The sequence below is a fragment of the Rattus rattus genome, chromosome 1 (genome assembly GCF_011064425.1).
Source record: "Rattus rattus isolate New Zealand chromosome 1, Rrattus_CSIRO_v1, whole genome shotgun sequence".
NCBI classification, from domain to species: domain Eukaryota; kingdom Metazoa; phylum Chordata; class Mammalia; order Rodentia; family Muridae; genus Rattus; species Rattus rattus.
Window position 1 is genome coordinate 139,642,234 of NC_046154.1, and position 15,669 is coordinate 139,657,902.

At 39.1% G+C, this 15,669-nt stretch overlaps 1 protein-coding gene across 1 annotated transcript in view; it reads right to left on the minus strand.

The window, feature by feature from the left end:
- Rp1 (RP1 axonemal microtubule associated) overlaps positions 1 to 15,669 on the minus strand; it is a 241,262-nt gene that overhangs the window by 126,068 nt on the left and 99,525 nt on the right. Inside the window, exons 10-14 of the mRNA XM_032890524.1 lie at positions 15,546 to 15,577; positions 15,259 to 15,388; positions 9,558 to 9,649; positions 8,120 to 8,296; positions 4,370 to 4,582 (exon numbers count right to left, since the gene is read on the minus strand). Coding sequence (XP_032746415.1) covers positions 4,370 to 4,582; positions 8,120 to 8,296; positions 9,558 to 9,649; positions 15,259 to 15,388; positions 15,546 to 15,577 — 644 coding nt within the window. The remainder of the gene's footprint in view (positions 1 to 4,369; positions 4,583 to 8,119; positions 8,297 to 9,557; positions 9,650 to 15,258; positions 15,389 to 15,545; positions 15,578 to 15,669) is intronic.

The following is a 15,669-nucleotide window of genomic DNA, read 5'->3' on the forward strand; positions in this document are numbered from 1 at the left end:
TCTAAGGGAGTTCTTTATGTCTTTCTTGAAGTCCTCCAGCATCATGATCAAATGTGATTTTAAATCTAGATCTTGCTTTTCTGGTGTGTTTGGATATTTCGTGTTTGCTTTGGTGAGAGAATTGGGCTCCGATGATGCCATGTAGTCTGGGCTTCTGTTGCTTGGGTTCCTGTGCTTGCCTCTCGCCATCAGGGTGTCTCTGGTGTTACCTTGTTTTGCTATTTCTGACAGTTGCTAGACCGTCTTATAGACCTGTGTGTCAGGAATGTTGTAGACCTGTTTTCTTGTTTTCTTTCAGTCAGTTATGGGAACAGAGTGTTCTGCTTTCAAGTGTGTAGTCATTCCTGTCTACTGGTCTTCAGCTTTTCCTGTGGTCACATGTCCTGAGTCCACCAGGCAACTCACTTGGAGCAGAAAAGTTGGTCTTGCCTCTGGTCTCAGGCTTGAAATCGCTCCTCAGGTCTTGGTTTTAGTTCTCTCTGATGGCAGCAACCAGAAGGGCCTGCCCTGCCTTCTCTCAGGTCCCTGTGCTCAGGGGGCCCAGATGGCACTAGGTGTTTTCCTCTAGAGTCAGAAATGTGGGCAAAGAGTAGTCTCCTCTGGCTTCCCAGGCATGTCTGATCTTCTGAAGGTCTAGCTCTCCCTCCCACGGGATTTGGGTGCAGGGAGCTGTTTGACCAGGTCTGGACCACACGGCTCCTGCAGCTTGAATGGCCCCTCTAAAACTCATCTTAAGCCACAAATATTCACATGTTTATAAAATACACACAAAAGAACAAGATTTCCTCTCCAATCATCAAGGATCAGCTTATATGATTTGGGGTCCATGTTGAACTGGTATACCCTCATGAATTCAACAATGAATCCTTCCATGCTTCATGATGGGTGGCTATAGAGTGGATGAGTCATTTATGTCACCCAGATGCTATGGCTTGGAAGTCATAGCTCATGGCCCTGGCAAGGGAACAGGAGCTTTATTCCAGCAACAAAAACATTAAAATGGTCACTCACAGCCAATGCCTTGCCTCCACCTTACTCCAACATGTCTCACTCATGTTTCCACGAGCTGCATTTTAGGAACTTTAGCACACTGAACCAGTACTAAATACAGCACTGTAATAACACCTGAACCTCTATGGACTTACTATTTCTGGTTTGCCCTTTTACACAGTTCTCCTTGCTGGCCTCTTTTCTGTTCAGCTCCTGCTTCACAAACCTGTTACTTTGGCAGTTTTTAGTGTAATGTCTTAATCTATAAGAAGCAACATGCAGAATCAATATTTGGCATACCAATCTTCAAAAGGCCTGGTGAATCTCTGCCTCTGTATTCTTTTTTTTTTCCCCAATCATCAACATATCAAATTCTGAGTAGCTACCTCAAGTGCGTGCCTTTACCTTTATTACTATATATTTCCTTCAGATTTTCACTTGAAGTCTTTGTCCAAAAGAAAACTATACAGATGCCCCTGATGCTTTTAAAGTATGAAATAAGTTTATAAATGAATATTTAGGTTGAAATTCTGTTGTATGTACGTGTGTGTGTGTGTGTGTGTGTGTGTGTGTGTGTGTATCTTCATTTGGAATCCAGTTCGAGATGATGCTAAATGCTGAGATTACAGTATGCACTACCTCACCAAGATCCAATAAAGTTTTATTGTTCTAGCCTAGTAAAACAAAGCTGATATGGCTATAGCACAAAATTTAGTAAGCAAAAGAAAGAAGATAAGCAGGAAAATATGATGATAGGGAATGTTTAGTGTAAGAGAGGAAGATTATACTATAAATTTGTAGAAAACATATTCAGATAGAGACAAGATCACCAGCTCACTGAACTATTAAATGGTAGATACAGAGAAGGGGTGCTGAGACCAAAGAGGGTAGAAATCAAAACCCCATAAAGAATACCATGTGTATTGGCTGGATTAAGCAATTACACTTATGAGCGTGACAGGGAGAGTTTTCAGAGAAGGGTGATGTACAAGTGGAGAAGATCTTCCTAAACATGGACAGAACCATCCTATAGTCAGGGTCCAGACAGACATACAATTATGAAAAGAGATAGCTCTCACTCAGTCAGTGTGCATATTTGTGCTCCTGGAACCAATGAGTATTAAAAGCCAGTTTCACACCCTTTCATATTGATGGACACAACCAGTTTCTCCAAGGGATCAGCCTCTTAACTGAAACTGGGGCTGCATCATGGGCTTTTCTCTCATTCTGAAGCTTCCATTTTCTTGACATGTACAGCTACCAATTCTCCTGGCTCTCCATCTCAAATAAAATAGTGAGGAGTTATTCAACCTAATTACAATGAGTTCCCCTCACAGCTATGTATTCTGTGGTTGCTGGAAAATCTAACACAGACTCTAAAATGAGTATGAGGCAGAAAATAGAAAATGAATGATCATTGATCACTGTTCATGTCCCTGAATTTGCCATCCAGAGTAGATACAAATTGCCAAAGTTGACCAATCCCTACAATGAAGCCATACTTATTTGCATCCCAGTAACTCTTCCTGGCAATTTCCAACATTCACACCACAGCACATGTTGCTTCAAGGTTGGCACAGCTTGTGCATATTAACAATAGGAAAAGAAACCAATTCCCAGACACTCCTCCTATAGAATGAATGAGCATTTGATGACATCATACATAAATAGTCCATGTCTTCGTTGTACTATTACCTATTTTACTCCAATTAGCCTACATCTTTCGAAAGATCATGAGCAAGATACTTCATCTCTTTAACTTACCACTACCTGTGAAATGATAGCACAAGTGATTTGGTTATGATCAAGAATGTCAATTAAATGTGAATGTGTGCAAAAACTTTTTGAATTGCTAGTATTAGATATATATACTCTTGTGTGTAGCTAAGAAAAAAAATCCTGGAGGACCGGGGAAGTTCTTAGTCTTTTTTATGACTATCTGCATAAGCTCATATACGGTCCCCCATTTAACCAAGTGCCAGACTTGGAAGAAGGAAGAGGAACTTCTCAATTGATGGCTCTTCCTGGTTATTAACTCAACAATATCTGGAATCAATTAAAAACTCTAGATGCAGAGCACACCTACGAGGGAACGTTTTTTGCCTCATTCGAACTGGGAAGATCTACTTCTAGTCTAGCAAGTCCACTTATTCACTGGCATTAGAGCCTACTTCTTGAAGATTCCAGTTTATTCTGAAAACCAGGTAAGACATCCAGCCTTAAGCACTGAAGAGCTCCTGGACTCTTGGACTTTCCATTCATAACCAGCAATTGTTGGATTAGCTGGACCACAGCCTGTAAGCCATCCTAATAAATCATATATGTAGATAAGGTATAGATAGATAGATAGATAGATAGATAGATAGATAGATAGATAGATAGATAGATAGATAGATAGATAGAAAGATAGATAGATAGACAGACAGACAGACAGATAGATGGGAGAGATTCATTCTGTAAATCATGTTATTTGTTTCAAGTAAGCTGTTTCAATTAAAAATAGATGGGAAGAGCATTAATAGGAAAATTAATCTTTTGCTAGGAGCAGTGCATATGCCATTAATTCCAGCACTTTAGAAGCAGAAACATCTAGATTTTCTTACATTTGAGACTAGCCTAGTGCATGTAGCAAGTTCCAGGCTAGCCAGGGCTATATGTAATTTAAAAAAGAAGAATTGCATATGCCCCTCACCCAAGGAAAATTATTCATTTATATTCCCTTCAATAGCTTTTCCTAAGGCTCAAGGTTGCTAAAGCCTGACATCACTTAGAATTTAAAATTACTTGCTGACACTGTGTAAGTTTTCCAGTGGCGAGGATCCAGGCACTAAGAAGAGTAAGGAACAATAGGCTGGGACCTTTGAGAAGCTACGTTTGTGGAGTAGGATTGCAGATCAGGAAACTCATTAGAAAGGTAGGTGTTCATCCAGGTGTGATGACTGAACATGCCTGAAAACCTCTCACTCAGGAAACTGAGGCAAGAAGACAGGGTTGTGAGCTCAAACTTAGCTTGAGTGGGAAGGATAAGAAAATAGAGTAGAGGGAAGGTATAGGTAAGGTAGGAAGAAATGGGGACCCCACCTTCCAACCAGGGTCTTTGGCCTCACGATCTGCTTGAACTCAGATAGAATTCCCGTACTTTGTATGTACACAGTATTTCAAAGTCACTGTGAGCTGAGTCTTTGTCTAGGCACACCAGACTCACAGCTACCCTCCCCGCATACTGAAACACCAGAAAAGAGGAGCACACCACACATCGTATGCAATTTCCAAAGTGTGTGTAAAACTTAAAGTCAATGCACTTGGAGAGATCTGTCCTGGTAGCTACGACAAAGAAACACCCTAAACCTTTCCTGGGAGGAATAAGAGAGATGCTTACCATTCCATTACAGCACCCATCTTTAATCCTCAGATACATCCGTGCAGTTTTCACACTTTCAAACATGCAGATCCCAGAACTGATTCTGTGCACTCTCCAGTAGGATTGTTCTGACTGGCTCCCTGCTCCGGTGCAGGTCCCATTGGGCTGTAGACACAGGGCCTGACACAAGCTTGTAGCGAGTATAACCACAGCACTGTTGAGGAATACACCCTTTGGAGAAAGAAACAGAAAATCAGTAAATACAGGGCTTTCATCCTGCTAGGAGGAGATGGCTCTGGGGAGGGTGCAGTGACCAGGATCTTACTGGAGACTGGAAATAAACAAAAGAAAGAAAGAGCTTAACTGCAGTAATCGCAAATCAGAACTTGTAGGTGGATATCAATTAGTTATCAAGATGCTATAGCCAGATGCTATGGACACTTTGAAAAGTAAGGTATAAACCCAAACAATTCTCTTATGAAAATTTAATACTGTAAGCAAATCATTTTCATATTCATATAAAGCAAAATGTAAAAAATGCTTACTGGTTACCTGAATTACAGGAAGCATTGTGTGGATATTAGTTAAATGGATGGACATAAGAAATCGTGAAAAAAAGATAGCAAATTCAATTAAAGTTTACCTAAATAATCCTATGTAATCCTACCTCAGAAGAAGCCCTGGGGCTGGAGATATGGCTCAGTGGTTAAGAGCGCTGACTACTCTTCCAGAGGTCCTGAGTTCAATTCCCAGCAACCACATGGTGGCTCACAACCATCTGTAATGGGATCCAATGCCCTTTTCTGGTGAGTCTGAAGACAGCAACAGTGTACTCATATACTTCAAATAAATAAATCTTTAAAAAAAGAAGAAGAAGCTCCTGAAATTTTGTTTAGGGAATATACTAACAATACAGAGATTTGACTAAGATCAGCCATGTGTGTTTTCTAAAGTGTGGAATCTTAAAATCACAAGATATCACCATGGGGAACAAAATGAAGTAATCCCACTAGTAACTGAAAAATATGTATGCTTTCCTCCAGGAAACTATCAAGGAAATTACTATTTAGGGGACAAACACACACAACTGAAGATAATGCTGAAAGGAACCTGGTAGTAAAAAATTTAACATTACCGAGGCCTTTGCCTCTGTTTCTGACCTGTGACCTCTAAGCCCTTGAAGCATCATGCCTGACTTTGTATGAAGGCCTTGTGCCAGCCAGAACGTGGCAGTATGAATTGAAGTAGGGATTTTTGTCACACCTTGTCAGTTAACCTACTGAGATCCTGGGGACTAAGACCAGCGATGTGGATTCCATCAGTTGTGGAATCTGAACACTAATGCTCAGGTAAGGGTCCCTGGTCCACAAAGCTATTGATGTATCTCCTGGAGCTCTGCTAGCCAGCCCTGAGAACTCACCTCTGCCTGACTTCATAGGGAAAAGACAGGGCAAGTTCTGCATTTATTGCTTTTCCGGGGCACTACTCTGTATTTCTCCCACCTCTCAGATTCTATCTATATCTTTTCTCAGTGATACTCTGAAACTGGTTGCTTCCGTGAGTATTGAGTCCTTCTAGTGAATTACCAAGCCTGGATAGTGAGTCCGGGGCACCCGAACTGCATTAATGGTAGAACTGAACTGAACAGGTGGTGTATACAGAGCTTTCACAGGACCAAAAACTGATGCGTTTCCGGAAGGGGAAAAAAAGCCTCATTGCTGCTTAAAAAAAAAAAAAAAAAAAATATGGCTCCAGAAACCCACACACCTATGGGCACTTGATTTTTGGCAAAGGAGCCAAAACCATCCAATGGAAAAAAGATAGCATTTTCAGCAAATGGTGCTGGTTCAACTGGAGGTCAACATGTAGAAGAATGCAAATCGATCCATGCTTATCACCCTGTACAAAGCTTAAGTCCAAGTGGATCAAGGACCTCCACATCAAACCAGACACACTCAAACTAATAGAAGAAAAACTAGGGAAGCATCTGGAACACATGGGCACTGGAAAAAATTTCCTGAACAAAACACCAACGGCTTATGCTCTAAGATCAAGAATCGACAAATGGGATCTCATAAAACTACAAAGCTTCTGTAAGGCAAAGGACACTGTGGTCAGGACAAAACGGCAACCAACAGATTGGGAAAAGATCATTACCAATCCTACAACAGATAGAGGCCTTATATCCAAAATATACAAAGAACTCAAGAAGTTAGACCGCAGGGAGACAAATAACCCTATTAAAAAATGGGGTTCAGAGCTAAACAAAGAATTCACAGCTGAGGAATGCCGAATGGCTGAGAAACACCTAGAGAAATGTTCAACAGCTTTAATCATAAGGGAAATGTAGATCAAAACAATCCTGAGATTTCACCTCACACCAGTCAGAATGGCTAAGATCAAAAACTCTGGTGACAGCAGATGCTGGCGAGGATGTAGAGAAAGAGGAACACTCCTCCATTGTTGGTGGGGTTGCAGACTGGTACAATCATTCTGGAAATCAGTCTGGAAGTTCCTCTGAAAATTGGAGATTGCACTACCTGAAGACCCAGCTATACCTCTCTTGGGCATATACCCAAAAGATGCTCCAACATATAAAAAGTCATGTGCTCCACTATGTTCATAACAGCCTTATTTATAACAGCCAGAAGCTGGCGAGAACCCAGATACCCTTCAACAGAGGAATGAATATAGAAAATGTGGTACATCTACACAATGGAATACTACTCAGCTATCAAAAACAATGACTTTTGAAATTCATAGCAAATGGATGGAACTGGAAAATATCATCCTGAGTGAGATAACCCAATCACAGAAAAACACACATGGTATGCACTCATTGATAAGTGGCTATTAGCCCAAATGCTCGAATTACCCTAGATGCACAGAACACATGAAATTCAAGAAGGATGACCAAAATGCGACTGCTTCATTCCTTCTTTAAAAGGGGAATGAGAATATCCTTGGGAGGGAATAGGGAGGCAAAGTTTAGAACAGAGGCAGAAGGAACGCCCATTCAGAGCCTGCCCCACATGTGGCTCATACATATACAGCCACCAAACTATATAAGATGGATGAAGCAAAGAAGTGCAGGCTGACAGGAACCGGATGTAGATCTCTCCTGAGAGACACAGCCAGAATATGGCAAATACATAGGCAAATGCCAGCAGCAAAGCACTGAACTGAGAACGGGACCCCCGTTGAAGGACTGAAATAGAAATAGAAATCAGAGAAAGGACTGAAAGAGCTTGAAGGGGCTTGAAACCCCATATGAGCAACAATGCCAACCAACCAGAGCTTTCAGGGATTAAGCCAGTACCCAAAGACTATATATGGACTGACCCTGGGCTCCAACTGCTTACGTAGCAGTGAATGGCCTAGTAAGGGCACCAGTGGAAGGGGAAGCCCTTGGTCCTGCCAAGGCTGGACTCCCAGTGAACGGGATTCTTGGGGGAAGGGTGGTAATGTGGAGAGGATGGGGAGGGAAACACCCCTATAGAAGGGGAGGGGGAGGTTTTGGGGGATGTTGGCCTGGAAGCCGGGAAAGGGAATATCTTTTGCAATGTAAATAAGAAATACCCAATTTCATAAAGATGGGAAAAAAAAGTTAAAAAAATAAATAAAGTCTGTAAACGAATGATAATGCCATCAATGCCCCCTAGTGGAAAGAGATTTGATTACGGCAGTATGAGTCTACTCTAAAACTTTGAATAAGGCAGAGGGTGAGACTTGATCACTAAAAACCCTGATTATTTTCGTCGACTTTACCTTAACAAATACCGAGAATTCTTTTGAAAGCTCTGCGTAGCCTGCAGAGGACTCATCAGCTACTTTGCCCTGCCGATCAACGGTTAGGGTGTGCCCAGGAAGCAGTGCCGACTCAAGAAGTGCACAACGGTTGGGCTGATGAAGCACCCTCAGCTCAGAGCAGGCTCCTCCACCAGCCTAAAAGAGAATGGGAGAAACCGACCCTGAATTAGCAGAAAAAAATAAATTGAGTTTAAAATCTTTTGACATACATGTATATGCTATATAACCATTGAACTATGCATATTGTTCACTGTGATTTTTATTACCCAGCGTTATTGGCAGTGACTTGTTCCAAGGACATTCTCAGAAGCAAGGACCCATGAAAGACTCTTACAGACAAATCGCACTTGTGTCAGGATGAATTCGTGAGATGCAATGTGCATTTCAACCTTGCTTATTCTCCATTTAATGATTTGTGTCCTCCTATTTTAGGACTGCTTGGAACTGAGCAGTGAAATTAACAATGATTTATCAATGTTAATTTAAATGATTTAAAAATGTTAATCATTTCTTTTGCTTTTAAACTATAAAACAACTTCAGGAGACATTCCTGTCCCTGAGCATGTTTGAGAACCTATTCTACATTTACTGTGTGCCCCAGTGGGGAAGCAGGACTCACTGATAACTCCTGAAGTTGAAGGCTCATGTCAGATGAGACCTGGTGAAACAGATAAACTCTGATATAAGTGACAGAATCCCTGACTGGTCAACTCTATCCTGCTGAATAAAAATTTACAATTGAAAAACATGGCCCTCTATTTCCTGTCAAGTAGTATCACATGAATTCACTCAGTAGGTAGATTAACATCTTAGACTCCACAATGCAGAGTAGGGCTTAACACACTGCAAATCAGTTATCCTATGTGATTTCAGTTTTAAACGAAATGTGATGCTTGCCTTTAAAAATAGGACATACATCTAAAGACAGTTTTCAAACCTAGACTGAACAACGCAAAACAGAATTGAGCAAATTTGATTTTCCCCTAAGAGTATAATCCCTAAACCATTAAAAAAAAAGTCAGCAAATCTGAGAGCTTGCTGAGATTTTTAATGCTATCAGTCTGCTGTAATTGCTGAAGCTTAAGGCTATTTATGCCTCAAATTTTCAAAAGTTGATGACACAAAATAGTAATTTCAGTCCTCTAAGCCCAATACAGAAATAAAAATAACAAGTCAAGGAAATTTGTATTTGATTATCTTATGAAATTAATTTAGTAAGATATATCATTTACAGTGCATAATAAAGAGAAAATGTACTACAAACAGGCATGGTAGAGCACACCTGTAATCCCCCCAAGAACGAAAGGCTGGAAAAACAAATGTTGAAGACCAGCCTGGGTTCCATAAGTGTGATCTATATCTCAAAAAAATCACTGCTACTCACCTTTTCAGTGACAAAGCCATTGTCAAGGGTAAGAGAGAGATGCCTCATCTCATGGCTTTGGAAAACACATATATTTCCTTTGTTGAAAATCACATCGAAAAGACCTAGAAAATATTCTTAATTGTTTCATGAGTAGTACATTCTTTAAAAGCTCTTTTTCCTCCAATTACATACTGAAATCTAATAGTATATTTTATATATTTTACTTTAATGTTTGTAACTAGTAAAAAGGTAAAACATCACCCATAATGTATTAGAAAATTCATAATATATTATATATTCTTTGGTTTACAGAGGTTAATACATTTGAATAAAATAACATTTAAAATAACTGGCTTATTAGCCATGATTCATTTCATTTCCTAATACCTTTCTAGAATTTATTTATGTATATGTATGTCTTGTTCCCTATATAGGTACAAATAAATAATATAAAGTACATAAATTAAGACACATAATATGCCTATAGAAGTATTTAACTGTAACAAAACTTAATTTTCTAAATTGAACTCTTTCCTATCCATCCTACCAACATATCCACTTTGCATTAATTGAAATCTTGAAGCTAGTCAAAACATATCAAATGAGGGACAATTATAGTAACTATTCAGTAATATAAGTTCCTAAACTCAGTCATTGGCAAGGAACTACCCAATTTATTGAGTGTACATATTCACATAGCATCAAACAATGCAATTTCTTCTGGTCTCCATGCGCTCCCTGGAGGGAAGGCTATCCTACAGCCTTCCATACCCAAATCCCACCCAGAGAGAGCTGGTCTCCCAGGAGTGCTCTCATTCCTAAGATCACAGACCCACAGGAAGGATAAGCTCCAGTCAGAGACTGCAAGACAACTAACACCAAAGATAACCAGATGGTGAGAGACAGGCACAAAAACCTAAGCAACAGAAACCAAGACTATTTGGCATCATCCAAGCCCAGTTCTCCCACCAGAGCAAGCCTTGGATACCCCAACACACCAGAAAAGCGAGATTTGAATTTAAAATCACATCTCATAATGATGATAGAGGACTTTAAGAAGGACAAGCGTAACTCCCTTAAAGAAATACAGGAGAACACATGTAAACAAATAGAAGCCCTTAAAGAGGAAACACAAAAATCCCTTAAAAAAATTACAGGAAAAAACAACCAAACAGATGAAGGAATTGAACAAAACCATCCAGGATCTAAACACAGAAATAGAAATAATAAAAACAATCACAAAGAGAGACAACCAGGAGATAAAAAAACCTAGGAAAGAGATGAGGGATCATAGATGCAAGCATCACCAACAGAATACAAGAGATAGGAGATCTCAGCTGTAGAAGATACCATAGAAAACACTGACAAAATAGTTTAAAAAAATGCAAAAAGCAAAAAGGGTCTAGCCCAAAACATCCAGGATATTCAGGACATAATGAGAAGACCAAACCTAAGGATAATAGGTATAGAAGAGAGCGGCCAGTAAGTATCTTCAAATTATAGAAGGAAACTTTCCTAACCTTAATAAAGAGATGCCCATGAACATACAAGAATCCTACAGCACTCTAAATAGACTGGACAAGAAAAAAATCTTCTCCTGTCACATAATAGTCAAAACCAAATACATAAAACAAAGAAAGAATATTAAAAGAAGTAAGGGGAAAAGTCAAGTAACATAAAATCACACCTATCAGAATTACACCAGACTTTTCAACAGATATTATGAAAGCTAGAAGATCCTGAACAGATGTCATACAGGCCCTAAGAGAACAGAAATGCAAACCCAGGTTACTATATCCAGCCAAACTCTCAATTAAAATAGATGGGAAAACCAAGATATTCCATGAAAAACCAAATTTACACAATATCTCCACAAATCCAGCCCTACAAAGGATAACAGATGGAAAACTCCAACACAAGGAGGGAAGCTACACCACAGAAAAAACAAGAAAGTAATCTTTCAACAAACCAAAAGCAAGAAGGCAACAACAAACATAATTTCACCTCTAACAACAAAAATAACAGGAAACAACAAACACTATTCCTTAATGTCTCTTACCATCAATGGGCTCAATTCTCTAATAAGAAGACATAGACTAACAAACTGGATAAGTAAACAGGACCCAGCATTTTGCTGCATACAGGAAATTCACCTCAGTGACAAAGACAGACACTATCTCAGAAAAAAGGCTGGGAAAAATTTTCCAAGCAAATCATCCCAAGAAACAAGCTGCAGTAGCCATTCTAATATCAAATAAAATCGAGAAAGGGGATAAAATTTGAAACGTAAATACATAAACTATCCAGTAAAAAAAGATTTAAAAAAGTAATAGGTTCAGCAGACTATTCGAATTTAAAGACATTTGCTTAATTTAATGTTTAACTGATGTTTTGTCTACCCAATAAAATGCATTTTAATGGTCAATAATTAAATACCTTTAGAAAATTAAACCATAATAGCGAGTAATTACAGATAATTCTAGACATTCACATGTTATGGAAATGAGGGAGGATCTAGGAGGCAGGAATCCAGACCAGAGTCTGACATGCGGTTAAGTATTTTGTTTTCTCATCAATAAACTCAGGAAACCACTAATTAAGTGAACTAATGAGGTAATGATGGAAGGATCTAAGACCTGTAAGCCATTCCTACAAATGTTTAATTTCCCATTTAGCTTAAGGATTCCATAAATACCAAAAATCTCAATCCATAAACATATGTTATATTTTATTGTTTTTTAAACATCATTATTATTTTATTCCATCATTGAAAAAATATTTTTAAATATGTTATGTGTGTATTTTACCTTCATCTACGTATGTGCACTGTGTATATTCTTGATGCCCTCAGATCCCCTGAAACTAAAGTTACAGAAGATTGTGAGCCACCATGTGGGGGCCAGGAAACAAACTTAACCACTGTGCTGTCTTTCTAACACATCACCCATTTTTAATGTTTTCTTGAGCTATAACATATCCTGGTTCATTTTTTTCATTTTCAGACTGACACGGCCAAGAGTCCCCTGGCAAAGGGAGAGTCAATCAAGGGAATGTCCAGATCAGATTGGCCATGGCAATGTCTGTAGGGAATGATCTTTATTGATGATTGTCATGGGAGGGCCCAGTCTACTTTGGGCAATGCCAGCCACCTGGAGATGACCCTTGTTTGCCTAAGAAAGCTAGTCTGAGCATAACCCAGAGTGAGCCAGCAAACAGCTTTCCTCCAGGGTTCTTGCCTCCAAGTCCCTGCCATGAGTTTCTGCCTTCACTTTCCTTGATAATGGACTTAAGCTGCAAGATAAAGTACACCATTTCCTCCCATGAGTTGTTTTTTATCATGAGGTTTATCACAGCCACAGAAAGCAAACTGGGACATACACTAACCAGTTCATTAATTCATTCATTTAAAGGATATGTTAACACAGTACAACAATCATTTCCACAAATCAATTTTAGAGCATTTTTCATCCCCAAATCACTGGCAACCATTTCTGATCTCTCACCCCCTAGTCCTTCCTATTTTTTCCTCTTTACTCTGACCCCAGGCAATCATTTACCTACTCTCTCTACATCTTTCACTATTATAAACAATATTTTCTTCATATTGCATTTACATCCCCTGACCAACTCTCCCTGTGTGTCCAAACCTCTGTCCACCCACTCCTCTGGGAACCGTCTTTCTGCTTCATCCACTAAGATCAGCACTTCGGGATTCCACAGAAATCTCTCTGCTCCAAGATGACTTCTCATAAAATTAGCCAGTTTCTCCTTTTGATATATGCAAACCCACTCCACTGCTTCCCACATGGCTGTCCTAACATTCCCATAAATTTCATTTCTCCACACCTTCGCCAACATGCTTCTCTCTCTATTCAATGTCATGCCAACCAGCATGTGCTGACTTCTCACTGTGACTTTGATTGTCATTTCTCTGATGATTAATGACTGAGCATTGACTTGTTGGCCATTCAAACATTTTCTTTAGAAAAAAGTATCTAGTCTAAACTTCCTGCAACATTTAGATGTAAGGTTATTTTTGTATTAGTTAGTTGCCAGCCAGAGCTCCTTGTATATTCTTGATACTAACTTGTTACTAGATATATTAGTTTTCAAATACATCTGCCTTCTTCAGCTTGTTTCTTTATTGATTATTTCTCCCCCCATACAGGTACTTTATAGTTGTATTTACTACCATTTGTCTGAGGAGTTGTTGTCTTTGCTCTGGAAAGGTCAGACCCAAAGAAATCACTGTCCATATAGCTTCTCAGACAAATGGTAGTTAATTTCATGCTTTTAGAATGTTTCTTATTGAGTTATAATTTCAAATCCTAATAGTCAGAAAACATTCTTGGTGTGATTTTTATCTTCTTAAGTTTGTCAAGATGTGTTTCATGACCAAATATATTATCTTCTCTGAAGAATTCACAGCCATGAAAAATGTCTATCTCCAGCTGTGGGGCAACATATAACTATGTTAGTTCCACTTGGTGTACAATACCGTTTAAATCTGGTGGGTTTGTGAACTTTCTGTCTGGAGGGACAGAACACTGCTGAGACTGGGATGTATTCGTGATGCACTGCAGACACCTCACTCTTCAAAACTACCACTTTATATATTTGTATCTCTAGATTTAAATATATACAATCATGCCTCATTTAATGGTAGCAATAATCTGAGTATGTGATTTCATCATTGTACAAAGTCTATATAATTATATATGCAAAGATAGTCTATGTACCAACTGTGGGTATTAGTAACCATAACCAGAACTGAATGTAAGTGTATAATATAAATTATACTGACAAACTGTCAGGTGTCACTTGAGAGTGCTGGGAAAGAACTCTAAGACCACAGTAGGCCTCCTCATATCACACTCAAGCGTATTTATCTCAAGTGTACTCTGAGACTCCAGGACAAGAAGTCTCAGAAACCTGTCTGCGACAGAGAAGGAGAGCAGCAAACAACATACAGAGATTGAAAACAGCGCCTTGTTCAGGACAACTAGGAGGAAAACAGCAGAGGTTATTACTTTTCAGCCTGCAATGAGAACAAAAAGCCAGGATCTCAAATGAGGAAAAACATGCTCTGCCAGTCTTCTGTCAGTCAGACACCCCACCATGACTATTCCTCAGGGTTACCCCAGCCATTTCTGCTGAATATTGTAAGTGCTTGATTTAATGATGTTGTCTTATCTATCTTTGGGTTGTTTGTATGTTTGTTTGCTTTTTTGTTTTGTTTTCTCCCTCTGATTGGGAGGCCTCAGTGAGGGGTAAAAATTGTTCCACTCAGAACTCATAGTTGGAAAATCCCAACAGGGTTTCTTCAGTCATTTCTGCTATACGTTATGAGCATCTGATTTGATGATATTTATCCATCTGCTACTTGCTCTTTGGTCCTTTGCTTGCTTTTGTAATAAAGCTGCTCTTCTCATTCCACTAGATGATGTAAGTGCCTGGTTTTAGGATTGCTTTCTCTCTATCTGCCACTCGCTATTTTTTCTTTTACTTTTACTTACTATGTGTTTAACAGACTTGCCCATTCCAAACCAAGATCCTATCCTACTTCATTCTCAAAAATTTGTCAACAGTAAACATTTTCTGGATGGAAAATAATGAAATAGTTCAGTAAAAAAGCAAATGGATAATGAGTCAGAATTATTTCTGGCCGTGTTCACCCATGTTGATTCTTAAACAAACAACATGCTCTTATCATATGGAAGTACTACTTTACTGTATCTGTCTGTCTGCTCTCCAGCAGCATCGACCGAGCCGTCTGGATGAAGACGGACAAACCCTCCAGTGAGCTTGTTGTAAAACTGAAGAGTATTTCCTTTCATAAACTTCCAACTCTCAGCAGCCCACTAAAATATAAACAAAATAGAGACCATCTGAGAAGACATGTGGGAAAGAAACTACTAAATAGCAGTCTTCACTAAAAAATGGCCTACTCCTTTTGCTTAACACATCAAACGGCTATCTGAAACTATTTGTAATAAATGATTTAAAGCAAAACCTTACTGTTTCTTTCCTCTTACGTTCTAGCTTCTTCCCTGGAAATATAATGGGGAAGTTGATTAATTTCAAGTGTATTGTGCTTGCTTTGTTCATCATAAAACATGATTTCTCAAGAAATGTGCATTTG